Here is a 15,076-nt window from a genome sequence, read left to right as displayed (position 1 = left end):
CTACACTGATCAGCAACAGAAGCATTTACATCGTTTAGGGGTTGGTTTTGTGGTCTTGTGGTTGGAGTCATGTTAAAAGAACAAACTTGTTGAGTTGACTTTTCATCTGACGGGAAATGGGAACGGGAACCTGTTTTTTTATTGTTTTTTTTTTTACTTTGCTGATGTCACTACATGTGATTGTGCGATGTCGCAGCACAGTATGCTATTTGTCACTATTGAACAATTTTCTGTTCCCACCACCTCTGGGCATTTTAAAAGCCACTTAGAGTGTCTACCAAATTCAAGCAAGATGTCTCACGAGTCCCAAGAGGCCTCAGAAAAATCTGATCCTACTGGAATTTTACAGCTATGAGTCAAAGACACCAGCAGCTGAATCTACAGCAGCCTACGTGTACCAGCAGGCCCACGGCGTCACAGGTATTACACCTTTTCCAGATCAGGGCGAGTGCAGGAAGAAACATTAGAACGCTATTCGTAGACTCGGCAACACTGGACTGTTGGAGCTCCACACAGGACAAATACAGGGATGTTAAAATGCCCAAACTTCTGTTTTCCAAAGTACGTTTCAGTGAACTTAAGGATCTGATGCAAAATGTGAAGCGGCCCAAAAGGTAAGACAAGACTGACCCGAACTATGTCATTTGAAAGGGCAATGGAATTCCTGTGTACGTCGTTAAAGTAAATTTAATTTGGTTTCTTTCTTAGATTCGATATCGTTCTGAGTCGGAAAAGCCGCAAAGACGTCATGGTCCAAAAAATATCAAACGAGAAGCATCGTTCAAAACTCAGGTAATAGCGCCACACCAGGAGCGCACCATTTACTTTCTGGTACTAGTACAAGTTATATAGAACAAAAAAAACCCTTGACCACATTAACTAAATGATAATGTATTATTAAGAGAAAACACAAACTTTCCCTATCGCTGTGCTCCACATCATTAGTCATTATCAGGGAAACTCTGACTTCTCTTGCAGTCGGTGGTCAGACCGCAAGCTCCACCCAACACTGGAAAAATTGCTACACAATGAAAGTAAGAAAAAAAAAAAAACAAGAGGAGAAGGAGAGGCTACTTGCTGGCATGTTGTCTCACCACAGCATATATAACATAACATATATATATATATTTTTTTTTTTTATCTTGACTCAGGATATCTAACAGCTTTCCAAGGCTTCCTGAGATCTGAGTTCAGCGATGAGAACATCGAGTTCTGGCTGGAATGTGAAGACTTCAAGTCGGCCTCGGCGGGTGACCTTCCCTTGAAAGCTGAGCGGATCTATCAGAGGTTCATCCAGCCAGCAGCCTGCAGGGAGGTCAGTTCATGAAGAGCTTCTGAGGACAAGACTCCACCTTCCTTGCTTGCTGTGGATGGTCACAAAGCAACTTTGACCACCCACTACGATGTTTTGTTTCTCCAGGTGCAATTCTGCTATACTTGAGTAGACATTGGAATTATTTTTTCTTTTGTTTCTGTAATGTTAGTGTGATAACAGGTGGCAGCTCAAAATGAAATTATATTTTAAACTCTCAAAGTAATTACAATTGTTATCAATCAAAACATGTTTGAAAAGCACAAAAAAACTAATTTTGTCAATCGATATATCAAACTGTAATCAATATATCAAATTGTCTTCATTCAGTTGTACTCTTGAGTAGAAAAAAAATGTTTTAGTGGTGAACATTAAAGACAAAGCTCTGATCCACACGCCGCAGAAAGAATTGAACTTTGGCCGTCACTTGCATGGCCATTGTGCCATCCTACAGAGGAAGTAACGAGTCGCTTGCTTGTTTTACTTCATGGTACATGCGTTTTGAATTTGCATTTTTATTTTAATTCGCTAAAATTAAAAAAAAAAAAAAAAAAAAAGTACATTAGCTTTCACACCTACTTCCAAGGGTTATTTCCTTCTTAAGGAGGAAGACGTGAACAGTCTCTCCTCCTCCCTGCCATTGTTGACCAGCTTTCGTTGTTTTGTATCCTATGTACAAGATTCATGCCTGCATGCAACATGTGTATATGATTACGATAGAGCCTTGAAATTTTGAAGAGACATGAGTATGATGTACCATAATAGGGTCCTTGCTAACCCAGGTCCTGATGGTGTCTGAACCTTAACGGCTGCCTCACATGATTAAGATTAAAAAAGATAAAAAGAAACAGACGCATCATCGCGATTTTTATTGAATTTTGAAGTGAAAGGGCAAATTGGCTCAAGCTCTATACGTCCGTTTGAGGCGTGACCTCGAGCTCCTTTTATGTGCAGCAATGACCTGTGCAGTCTGAGTCTGAAATGTGACTCATCTGTCGGCGGAAACACGCAGTAGGTATGTCGTCAGTGGGTACGAGAGGAACTTGCATCACTTGAGGAGAAAAAAACAGCTGTTAGATGCTAAACTATTGCTTAGTCGACAAAGGTCAGGAGACTCTTGGAGACTCTATGATTGATTCATTTTTGAAGCAATAATGTGGGGGAAGGAGGAAGTCATCAACTGTCATACACACATACACACCCACACAAACACACCTTCACCTGAGCTAACCTGTGGAATAATTTCCTTCATGAAGTGTGATGGCGAGACGCTTAAAGTGGACACAGTGTATTTATACTCTTTCTTGGTTTGTCTCTCGTCCAGATCAACGTCGACCACCACATAAGGGAAGAGATAAAGAAGTCCCTGAAGCAGCCGAGCATCTCCTGCTTCAATGAGGCCCAGAAACAAGTTTACCTGCTGATGGAAAGAGACTCTTGGCCCAGATTCCTCCTCTCTGACGCCTACCTGTGCCTGAAGTTCAAGTCAAAGACCCTTTGGTACATTTAAGTGAGAAACGAGGTGATCGCCACACGGTGATCCTATCCTAATCCTCGCAATCGTTCTGGAACCCTATTTGGCCAAATGGAAAGATGTTTCACACCGCAGCCCAGCTGGAGGTGAAGTCGTGGAGAGATGTTGAAAATAAAGAAGCGGGAAATGGATAGAAGAGGATGTATGCAGGAGAGGAGTTGTTAGTGCATGAGAGACTTATAAGAGTGCAGATGACTGGATGTAATACTGTATGTGACTGAAGGTCTGAGTAAGTGGCAAATGACCCAGTTTTCATAAATGAGGAATGAGATCATTGAATAAATTTTACTGAACTCTTCACCAACTTTGACTTTATTTCGGATATTTATTTGTAGACCCCCACACTTAACATAGTGTGCTGCTTCCATAAATGTGATCAGGATACAGGTTTTAAATTTATCCGTCTGACTGTCCAGGAAGAGGCGTGTGGATGGGTATGAGTAAGAGAAGAAGAAGAAGAAGAAGAAGAAGAAGTTTCCACTGCTCACCCAGCAAGAAGATTCTGTTTTTGGTCACATGTTCTGCTCTGTCCTCTAATTAGGTGCAGAGATGACTCAACACACCGGCAACAGAGTTTACCAAACTGGAAAAAAGTAACCCCGCCGTAACCCTTGATCCCTCTCGGCTCTGTAAATGGCCTTATTCCTAAAAGCTGTGCCTTAAAAAGGAGTAGCGAGGCAGCTAATAATAACCCAGGAGCTTAAACGACAACACTGGAGTCATCGGACGACCTGGTGCGGAACAGATCAGAGCGAAGGGGCTGCCTTGTTAGGGGAATAATCTCATCATCCGCAGACAATAACGGTCGAGCACTTCACTTAATGGCCGTGTTTTACTTTGGGGGGGGAGAAACGCCAAATGAAACACATCAAAAACAGCACATTTATAAACACATACAGGAAAAAAGAACATACACAATAGAAATAACCATTTTTTATTATTATTATTTCTGAGGCCTGTTTTTTGTTTTTTTTTGGTTTGTGTTTTTTTTTAAGCACACCAGATGGCAAGTTACCAAAAAGAAAATGCCAATTAGAAAGTAAGTTTAAGTCTTGGAGAATTCTCATTGTTCTCATCGGCTGGTCAGAAAAGAAAGACAATGCAGGCAAAAGTCTCTTTTTTTCTGTATTTTTTTTTTTTTTTTTTTACTGTCTTCTGGCAAAGCAGCAGCACAGTGATTGGAAACATCTCTCCGTCTCCTCTCTCGTCTCCCCAGCTGGCTCCAGCATTTGCTAACTACCAGAAAGTTGCTTCGGCTTTGATGCGATGACTCAGGGCCGTACATGGCAGAGGTGACTGGAAGCCCTGGCCATGTTCGTTAAAGTGTTTTGACAAAAATACTGTCATCAAGGTGGAGGATCGTCTTGACCTCCTTTTTTTTTATGTCAGGCGTCGTACTTTCAGACAAACCTGGACAGGAGAGTGTTCATAAAAACACGAGGTGTGGTTCACACGCTGAAAAAAGACGTTCTTTGCCAACAGCAGAAAAGAGAAAAGTCACTGTCCTACTCCGTTTATGATAATGTTATAATTATTATTATTTTTTTTTTTTTACCGTTATTTTGTACGTTTTTTAGCCAGAACAGTTTGCCGCTACAAAGTTCCCTGATTTTTAATATCCTCCACGATTATCCCTCAAGTGTCAGTAACGCTGAGTATATGGGGATGTCGGGGGTTGTTCCTGATAGATGACAAAAGTGTCATCTGTCGTATCATATGGCATGTTATTCTTCACAGCCAATCTGTCGCTCGCCGCTTTCTCATAGCCCGCCAAGGTTGCCATGGCAGCCTTCAGGGTAGAAGGAAGTGAGCCCTCTCAATGGCACGCTGTTAGTCAAATGTGTCACATTTGCGGAACTTGTCCAGAGTTGTAAGGCAGTGCCTTGGCCAATGTAAGACATCGCCGCCGAGTGCTGCAATTCTCTGAATGGTGGCTGTAAAGACAGTGAAATATGATGCGGCGTGCTTTTAATTCAGAGTGTTTGGAGACTGCTGTTGGCGACGGCTGAGTACTCGTAACCGTGTTTGGGCAAAAGAGGGTGAGGGAGAGCGGTATCAGCGGAGCTTGGCCGAAAGGCAGAGAGTAAGAGAATAGTCGGGGCATCAGAGAGTGAGCTGGAGTGACAGGCTGATATCTTTCTTTTATCCAGTGTGAGCTCCTGTGAAGTGCTTCTAATTACAGGCTTAACTGTCCTTTTGCTACTCCTTGGGTTTTCCACTGGGAAACTGAATAACAGAGCTCTAGTTGCAATCAAAAATTAGTTCTCCTCCCTTGTATTTTTGAAATTTAGTTTCTACTTAAAGGAGATTTTTTTTTTTTTTTTTTTTTAAAAACCACTGAGAAACCTATTCAAATCTCACTGCACAGTTTTCTAAGCCCTCTTTTCATTACATCTGCACTGAACCGGCAAACATCTGACGTAATTTGTTTCGTTATGTGACTTTTTTTTATCAACCTGAAATGTTTTCTTTCCCTCTTTCACTAGCTGCGTTTCCATTACCTCTAGAATTGCGCAAAAAAAAAAAAAAAAATCTAAATATCGCAATAAAAAAACTGGTGATGGAAACGCCTAAAGTTTGAGAAACCTCCCAAATATCGCTGAACGGTTTTGACGCTCTCATGAGGTGTTCCTCAGATGTATCGATATAGAACTATATTGTAAAAGTGTCATGGAAACACATTTTTTTTATAATTACACGTCAGCAGATGTGACATTTTGGAGGATGTACTTTGTCGAAATTTTAGAGATATCGCTTCTTTTTTTTTTGTAAAAAAAATAAAATAATGGAAACACAGCTACTCTCAGCCCCCTGCTAAAAGCAACCAGCAGAATACATGCACCTCACAGCCAAACGTGCTCTGACCCGTCTGATCAATTTGCAATGAGGGACAGATGGAGTGACTCCTCCGTCACGCTTCCTGCCAAAGTTTGGGATCAAGCAAGGCGACTGTTTGCGCGCAAAAGAGCTGAAAGTCCCTCCATTGAGAGTTGAAGCTGCTGCATACACTATTTTAATTATTCAATAGGGAGAAAATAAAACAGCACAGTGCTGGGTCCCTGTTTTAATAGAACGCATAGGCCCAAAAAAAATCTGAGACGTCTTTGAGGCAACAGTGGCGTTTTGTTTTGCTTCATGTTTTCGAACCCAGGGCTTTTGCTTGAACATTTCACTTTGTCTCTGTGCCTGCGAACATGTTTTGTTTGTAAGTACAGAAGAAGAAGAAGAAGAAGAAGAGTGTAATCGCTATAAAACACTTCAAGATGGGTTAACGTGGGTGCAGAGTGAGAGGCGTTTGGGTAACAAAATAGCCAAGTCCAGTTGCCCCAAACTCAGCTCTCAATGACTACGACGACCTGGACGACTGAGAAGCTCCACAGACGATGTTCTGCTATGTTAATGTGGATGCTGTTGTACACAATGTTGCAGTGCGGTAAATGTAAAGTACAGAGTAGAAGAATTGGTTTGGGTTCTGATCTGCTTGGTTTTGTTGCAGCAGACAAAGCTTTTAAACCCCTCCTGGGTGTGTTGTTCGGAGCATTAATCAGGTCGCCGCAAACAGAACCAGAGTCACTCCCAGCTGTGTCCTTGAAAGGAACCGCACACGCTCACAAAGACATTTACAAAACGAGCTGGTTGCACTCTTTAGTTCCATGTTGCTCAACGAATATTCTAGCTGTGACTTCGGCATTGTGTAAAACCAGAAAACATACTACGATTTGTGCTGTGAGGAGTACGTCTTTGCTTAAAATGAAAATAAGCTGACAGTGAAATGATAGCGCACCCCACAGGCATCACAAGGACTTTATAGACCGAAGACCTACTGACGGGTTTTAAAAGTGATTGTAACATGAAGTTTGAAGTTGAATGGGAGTGTACGGGGTGAAGTGGACTTTCTTTTTAGATCACTGATATGTAGATAATGAAGCAAGCAATTTGAAAACTGCCTACGGTGTTCACATGAGCCCATAAAGCAGACATAGAAAATAGTAAGACAAAAAGTAAGAGACAACTTTTATAGGGACAAAAAAAGCCATTGAACAAAAGAGAAGAACAGATTAACAAAAAGTTATGAAAACAAGCCATCTAGCAAAGAGAGAAGGACAAAGAATGACAACTTGCACATTTCTAAATGGGACAACTTTTTTCTGTGTTAATGTGCTGAAAAAAACTGCGTGGATTTTGCTCAACTTTCTGTCGCTAGTTGAGCTGATTCTGTGGCTTTTTTGTTTGTTTGTAAGTTTGTTTTAAATGTGGGTGCAGCTTCACTCAATGAGCGCTGGTAGCTATCTTCCCGCTTGCTAGTGCTAGCAGTGAGCGGCTTGCCAATCACAGGGGAGTGAGCTGTTCCAAGACAGAGCCACAGATGGAGCAGGTAGGGGGGGGGGGGGGGGGGGGGGCGAGAGCCAAAACAGCCTCTTCAGACTCAGTCAGAGACATGCTTGTCTTGTGAGGCCTGTAAAGCTCAAACAAAGAGGTTTTTTGACCAAACACAACATGTTTGTTGTTGGACATAGACCACTAAATGGATTGATTAAATCTGGAAATAGCAATAATAGGGTCCGATAAGATGAAAACTTTGGGATTGCAATTTAAACCCTCTAAATTCCCAATGTTCTCTCTCTGCTACTCCAGTCCGCTCTCAATCTCGAGCTCTGCAGTATCAGTGTCATCAGCGCGACTCACACTAATGTCATCTGAAGCAGAACCATTCGCCAAACGCCTGACCAGTCACAACAAGCTCAACTTCTGGCCGAGCCAAGTTTTCCTCCCCACCCTCAGTCTGTTTGCCGTGCCTGCCAACAGGCTCCTGCAAGTGTGAGTGCCATGTTAGACTCACAATTTTTCTCTGTTTCTCTATTAGTCTGTAAACTCAGAGTTATTATTATTAAATTCTGCACTGTCAGACAGCTGCCAATGGAATATGTTATCTTTATAATAAATGTTGTTTCTGTAGTGATGGTGTTTTTATTCACTATTATCAATCAATGCTTAAGTTACTTCTCATAAGGGATGTAGAATACAACAGTGATCAAAAAGACAAACTGAAACATTCACAAATCCAGCTGGAAACTTTTTTTTTATACTTAAGCCTCACAAAAAAATAACCCCAAGCTCAGCAATATATGAAGTACATTTTGTAGACAGATTTGAAAGTCCCTCAGAAGGGGTTCAGTCTAAACTTTGGCCACATTATGTGTTACTGTCTGACAATCTTTTGACTTCCTGTCGTCTCTCTCACTCCCTCTGTTGCAATCCATTGGTTGCTTCCTGTTTTCAGAATGTGTCTTTGGTCTCGTGTTGCGTGAATTCTACCCCACATTTTTACATTTCCACGGCAGAGTGAGAGAATTTGAAATTTGCCGGACATTCTGCGGAGAGCAATATCGCACGTAGTGTCTTCAGAGATAAAGGTCCTAATTTGCCTGTCACATTCACATTTGCATCGGGCAAAAGATAACGTTGACACAGCTCAGAGACTCCCGACTGTTTCAGTATAAAACAATGAGACGAGGGTACGATTCTCCAGCATAAAAAGGAGTCAAATAAACAAACAAACAAACAAACAAACGAGCCAAAAATCAGGGATATGCATCAAGAGAAGGGAAGCGTGCATGCAGTACAGTGTGAGTATGTGTTGTTTTTAACAGTGAGGTAGGAGGAGAGGAGGAACAGGAGAAGGAGGAGGAAGGGGTGCTTCCTCTTCAGTCTGCGCTGAGCTGCTGATGTATCCCAGCAGCCCCGGTCCATAGCAACAGAAACCCTTGGTATAAAAAGCTCGGTAGCAGGGGAAGCCCTCCTAAGTGTCTCATAGCTGCAGCATGACCAGGACCAGGAGCCTGAGAGTGAGGACTTAGCAAAACAATGCCCAGCCTAATCGACGAACCACCCAACACACAGCACTTCATCATGGACCGCGATGACAGGAAGAGAAACAAGAACATGTGAGTAAAAAATAAATTAAAAAAAATCAACTTTACTTTAGATCATGGACGACATCAGTCAAGCCCACATTTGTCATAGTTTTTGAAGAAAAGCAATTTATCCATTAGTTGATCAAATTTGCCAAGCAAAGTGTTGCCTCATTTAATTCCCAAGGCAAACACCAACAGAGCGGAGTTCTAAAAACAGCGTGGATGCTTGATGGAATCAGTTGGAAAAGGCTTTAACCTGCTTGAATAGTTTACGTGACTACACAGTCTGTCTTTTCTCCTCACGTACTTGCCGCACGGACGCTAAGACAGCTTTGAACAACTCACTTGAGGTTCATTTAATCCAAAACAGTGAATTATGACCACGTTTCTTATCTCAACACAGCGGAAAGAACTTCATGTGCCGACTCCAGTGTATGTTCTCACACTCGTCAAGCTCTGAGAGGTAAGGAGACTTATGGAGTGTTGTGCATACATTTTGGTTCTAAAATAGCCAGCCGGCTCCCCACATGTCCATCTATGGCATCATGAAATGATTCAAATGAACTGGAGACATCATGTTTGCCTTGGCACGGCACGCACGCATGCCAACATATCCCATGGCTTTGACATTTTTCTTCTTTTTTTTTTGTATGAATTTGATAAGCACATCTGCTGTGCTTTCTTGTTTACACTGCTTCTGAGGCCTTGCAGTTCAAGCCCAGCCTTATTTTACCCCAAATTTGATTCTGATTGAGTAATCTTACTTGCGTTCTCTTCCAGCAGGCTAAGTTTAGAAGATACCCAACAATGGTCACAGTCACTGGAAAGGCTTCTCGACTCTAAATGTAGGTTTGCTTTTCCTCTGGCATGGGGTTTTAATTGACGTGAAAAATGTGTTTAAACTACATAATGGTTGTCGCCGCTGTTCCAGATGGACTGGCTACTTTTCGCACCTTTCTCAAGTCCGAGTACAGCGACGAGAACATTGAATTCTGGCTCACCTGTGAGGATTACAAGAAGATCAAGTCTTCATTCAGAATGTCCTCGAGAGCCAAGAAGATTTATGAGCAGTTCATCAAGGCTGAATCGCCTAAGGAGGTAAATCCAAGACCTCCTTACACCGGGACACTACCCCCCTCTTAAAACCCACACTTGTTCAGTGCGAAAGAAATTCAATTTGTGTCAAAGTTCACAATCTGTAACCTGGATTCCTTGTAATTTGCTGAAGTAGCCTAATTGCCATTCCTTTCCCCTCTGCCTCATTCCAGATTAACATTGACTATCACACCCGAGAGCAGATCAAAAGGAACGTCAAGACTCCCACCCTGCACTGCTTTGATGACGCTCAGAAGATCGTCTACGGCCTAATGGAGAGAGACTCGTACCCGCGGTTCCTGCGCTCTGACATTTATAGAATTCTCCTGGAAAACCTCACCGCCGACGCCGCCAAAGGATGAGGACGCCTTGGTGGGGAAGGGATAGAACGGACGTAAGTCCCATGACTGGAACGCTTGGGCTCTTTCAGGAGGAAGGGCTGAAAACAAAGGAGGAAGCAGGGCCCACCCCGCATGCCATAGAGACACAAAAAGAGGCCTCGCAACTTGTTGTCGTCAGTAGGTCCAGAAGGGAACTGCGCCTTAGTCACATCCTGGGGGGATCCCCACGCTTCGCACTTCAGCCCGAGGACTACAAAAGAAAGACTCAACATTATCCGCTATTCTGCCCTGTAGTGACTATTTGGAATGGATGATCACTCCCTATACTGTACATACCGCTCATTTTAAAGACTTTAACCAAGTGAACTAATGAAGGCTGAGTGGTATGGGGGTGAGGCAGGGGGGGGGGGGGTGAAGCACACTTCTTTTTTGGCTACATTTTTGCAGAGGTGCTTCCTGTACACACAAAGATAGACAATGCAAGATGTTGCGGTCACATTTGCCACGCTGTGTGTGTGTGTGTGCGCGTGTGTATATGTGTAGGGGGTGATTTACCTATCCATATGATAAATGTTGGACTGGACGTAGCTCTAAAGAAGCCAACAAATTTATTGGAGACTATGTCCTCCTGACTAAAATGACACCACTTCGTTCTGCTAGAGGCAATTAGTGGCACTTTATCGCAGATGTAACTATTTTCTCCCCCCCACAGACTGAAGTGAGATGGGGTTATCAAAACAAATGTATTTTTTCTTATTAGGGGGGATTTTGTGCCAACATTGGTGTATCTTAAGCTAATGACTTATTAATGGTGAAAACAGTTCATATTTTTATTTTACGATAAAAAAAAAAAAAGGGGGGGGGGGGCATTTTATGTTAGCAACACGTAATTACACATGTTTGATAGAAGGGCATCTGATCTGGACAGAGGTTTGAAAACTGCCTCCGTTCTGCAGCATCTGAATCAAAAACCTGGGCTCAGGACTGAAAGCTCCACATATCTACAGGATTAATTTCGCATGTCCATCTTACGAAGAGACTTTAGAAAGTTGGATGGCTGTCTTGAAATGCCTTGGACTATGAATTGATGAACCCTTGCCACCAGGGGTGGTAACAGCACAAGGCTTTTCATCTGTGCGTGGAGGAGACACCTGAAGTCACTGTCCAAAGCCAGTCCAAAGCAACAGAAAGCCTTCGCTTTTCTTCTGCGATGTGGAAATGCCGACCGATTGTATAAAACTGCTGCTGTTGCGGAACGTGCATTGCGCCTCATGCAAGCTAAAGACTCAGAGAAGCTACACGTTGCAGTTGTATCAGCTAAACTCAACTCGGAGGTGCAACGTCTTTTTCCTGAAAGGACTCTAATCGGTCTGGTTCCACTCCAACTGACTGCAAACCTTTAAGATGTTTTTTTTTTTTTCTTCTTCTTCTTCCAGATGAATCCGTGACACTCTGGACCTGAAACTTTTCGCATTACAGTTGCTGTTCTTGCATCAGTCTTCACCAGATTCTTACAGCAGAAGCTTAAGGGATTGCAATTTGCATTGATGGAGTGAAATCTAGGGTTAGAATGTTTCACATTGCATGGTAGGAAGAAACAGAACTCCGTGTATACGCTGATGATATACCTAGTTTGTGCTTTCCAGAGCTTGCCGTTTGTATGTGTTCTTAGGAGTTAACTTAAAGTTTAAACAAGGTGTTATTTATTGCTGTTGTCACAACTTGAGTTTGTTGCAGTGTTGAAGTGTGTGTTCAAATGTTAGCAATTTAAATTACATTAAATTATTTGTATTGCCTACTTGAAGCAAAAGAAAATTATTCACACACACACACACACACACACACACACACACACACACACACACACACACACACGTGGCTTTGGATAATGAATGAGATGTTTGCATAATGACTGTCTGTTATATGTTTAAAGCAATACTCCACCACATGCACATGGAAACACGAGGACTGTGCCAAGTTCTTGGAAGCCTTTGGCTTATGGAGAAGCAACTATAGCGTCATTGTAGCCAAGACTTAGCACTTCATCTCACTCTGCGACAGAGAATATATACACAGAGTTTTTAAAAATAGAGCTCCTGCATTTTCATGCTGCAATATCACAGTATTTTGAAAGTCGGTTTGTTATCACCATGGTGAAATTTACCCCCGATGCACGTGCATCTGCGTCCATGCTCCAGAGCAGCTGTTGACGGAGGGTGCTTATCAGGTAGTGTGATCATCCCACTTGCTTATAGTGAGCCAGGTCATTTGGCTCAGGTCACCGATAGGAGCTGCATCTTTTGACTCCCAAACAGCTCTTCTTCTGCTGTATTTATTCAAAACATCATCTGAACTGAAGAATTAAAAGGTTAAAAAAACAAAAACAAAAAACAATCAGTTTTTAGTTTTTTCATTGCATTTGCCGACAGCTGAAAACACTCAATGAATGCATTTTTGAAACCACTTGAAACCAGATAAATTTTTGTTTCATTTGATTAAATTGAGATTAAAGGGTAAAAGTAAAAATGTATTGATTGTTTCTTTTTGGCACTGCAGACGCAAGAAGCATGGGGGAAAAAAGAGTAAGAACGATGATTAACAGAATTTTAGAAATGTGTATTCACTGGACTAAAGAGACAATTAAAAAGGTTTTAAAAAAAATAGTACTGTATGTGTTTAGTTTATTCATTCATGAATTTGTTTACATCTTTGACTGACATTTAATTGTTTATGTAAGAATGCACTCATTTATTTAATTTTGGCACTCTTAGCACTACGAAGCCTGCATTAAATAAATGCACTTTGATGTGATCATGACAAAACTCTGTCAAGACAAATGGCTGAGGGATATGGAAGGCTGCCTGGAGTGTAGGAGGTGATTAATCAAGATAAGAGAGAAGTTGGGCTGAGTCTGTACTACACGGTAAACATGGATAAAATTAGATATAAATAATATTAATAAATATATAAATAAATGTCATCAGTTTAGTGGAAATAATTGCACAATTTAGTGTCTACAGTAAAAACACTTCAACTTGATCAATAATACACAAATTCTCCTCGCATCTTTCCTCGCTTCCTCTGATGTCTTCTAGTTAAAATTGCCATTTCTAAGCATTTTCAGCAGCGTTTAAAAAAAACCATCTTCAGTGCTTTAACCTATCTGCTTATGTGACATCTGCTCTTACCTTATCTTCGTACAGGGAAAAATCAGCAAGAACTTCATTAGCAATGAAACCCTCTGCTCTTCAAGGAAATGCAACTCTGGCGAATGTCTCTCTGCTTTCCTTAATGTGGGTCACTGTGATATGATCAACAGACTTTTGTGGGTGACAAAAACAGCGAAAGTGAAAACTAAAATAAAAAAACGCTTAGGAGAAGTCTCTGTTTCAACAAGGAGACATCAGAGGAAGGTAAAAGGGAAAGGAAACAGGGAGATGAATGTCATTCATTGAATGACTAAATACATCATTAATCAGTTTGAAGAAAAAATAAATAAATAAATAAACCGCAATATATTTGGTTGCAATGCCGTCATTTCCATTATCACAATGGGCTGTCTTGCAAACAAGGACAAAGACCTGCTGCTGCCATGTTATCATTTGATATACACGGTTGGATTCAAAGAGGCATCTCACTGAACTGGCTCGGTCGAAAGCAACACGTCACAAAACTTTTTTTTTTCTTTTTTTTTCCCCCACGTGGATCCGTGACTCGTGTCAATTTTGGCATTACAGTTGCTGTTCTTGCATCAGTCTTCTCCAGATTCTTACAGCAGAAGCTTAAAGGATTGCAATTTTGCGTTGATTGAGTGAAATCTAGGGTTGGAGTGTTTCACACTGCATGGTAGGAAGAAACAGAAAACTCCCTGTATACGCCGATGATACACCTAGTTTGTGCTTTACAGAGCTTGCAGTTTGTATGTGTTCTTAGGAGTTGACTTAAAGTTTAAACTTGGTGTTATTCATTGCTGTTGTCACAACTTGAGTTTGTTGCAGTGTTGAAGTGTGTTAGCCACTTAAATTACATTAAATTATTTGTATTGCCTACTTGAAGCAAAAGACAATTATTCACACACACACACACACACCACAATTACAACAGACTAAAAAAAAAAAAATCACTTCTAATAATTCACACTATTTGTTCCAAGGAGAACGATATCAAAAAGGAACATGAGTCCTTCTTCTGGTCTGAGAATTAACAGTTGCTTTCTTTTGGGTTTGTGGTATTGTTTACGATATAAACTATATTATGATGTGTCACAACATTATGCTCATTTTCTTTTTTATTTTTATTTTTATTTTTTTTACTATCGCAGAACTTTAACCTCAACACGCTACTGTGTATCAAAACCAGATTTAGCTGGTTGTTGACATGTGGCAGAGTACACAGCTGACACGTGGACTTGTGGAATGCAATACTTTGCCATAGAGGAATTAAGTCTCGGTTCTGGGATGTAAGAAATACACGTGTCAGTTTGTTCCGGTGTTTCAAGTTCATGCTGAGTCTGAACTGTGAATCCCCGTCTCGCTATTACAACATATGAGTGGAGCAAGCATCAAAAAAGCATCAAAATCTTTTTTTGTTGGGGTTTTGGATCATATCCCAGCTGTCTGGATGAGTTGAATGAGTTTCAATAGAGGAAAAACAAACAAACATGCGGGGGGAAAAAAAACACCCATCCATACTGAGGCATGTTTGCAGATTGTAAGAGGAAATGGTGGAAAAGCACAAAGAAAAAAAACGCAAGAGCAGGGACAGTCCGAAGATTTCACACAGAACCTCTTCCTCACTTCCTTTCTGTAAACTCCACAGAAATGCACCGTACAACACAACCTTTACAGCAGCCCGACACAAACACCACACTCTAACACTG

General features: G+C 41.4%; 2 protein-coding genes across 3 annotated transcripts; both read left to right on the top strand.

Annotated features, from left to right (window-relative positions):
- The first annotated feature begins 325 nt into the window (after positions 1–325).
- Positions 326–3,150, top strand: LOC142900905 (regulator of G-protein signaling 1). Its single transcript, XM_076045517.1, has 5 exons — positions 326–614; positions 709–792; positions 979–1,034; positions 1,152–1,315; positions 2,637–3,150. Exons 1-5 carry the CDS (start codon positions 352–354, stop codon positions 2,820–2,822), a joined length of 753 nt encoding a protein of 250 aa, XP_075901632.1. The 5' UTR covers positions 326–351; the 3' UTR covers positions 2,823–3,150.
- A 5,195-nt stretch (positions 3,151–8,345) lies between these two features.
- LOC142900789 (regulator of G-protein signaling 21-like) lies at positions 8,346–11,995 on the top strand. 2 transcript variants are annotated; one of them, XM_076045312.1, is made up of 5 exons: positions 8,346–8,791; positions 9,165–9,224; positions 9,545–9,606; positions 9,693–9,859; positions 10,030–11,995. In XM_076045312.1, the coding sequence occupies exons 1-5, from the start codon at positions 8,712–8,714 to the stop codon at positions 10,216–10,218; spliced, it is 558 nt and encodes a 185-aa protein (XP_075901427.1). In that variant the 5' UTR covers positions 8,346–8,711; the 3' UTR covers positions 10,219–11,995. The 2 variants fall into 2 exon arrangements, with proteins under 2 accessions (XP_075901427.1, XP_075901426.1); XM_076045311.1 differs by having other exon boundaries at positions 8,353–8,791; positions 9,542–9,606.
- The last annotated feature ends 3,081 nt before the right edge of the window (positions 11,996–15,076 follow it).

This window comes from Nelusetta ayraudi, unplaced genomic scaffold, assembly GCF_046127955.1.
Source record: "Nelusetta ayraudi isolate G7.1 ecotype Tasmania unplaced genomic scaffold, CSIRO-AGI_Nayr_v1 ptg000084l, whole genome shotgun sequence".
NCBI lineage: Eukaryota > Metazoa > Chordata > Actinopteri > Tetraodontiformes > Monacanthidae > Nelusetta > Nelusetta ayraudi.
Note: the sequence above shows the minus strand (reverse complement) of the source record. Positions and strands in the feature narration are given on the sequence as shown.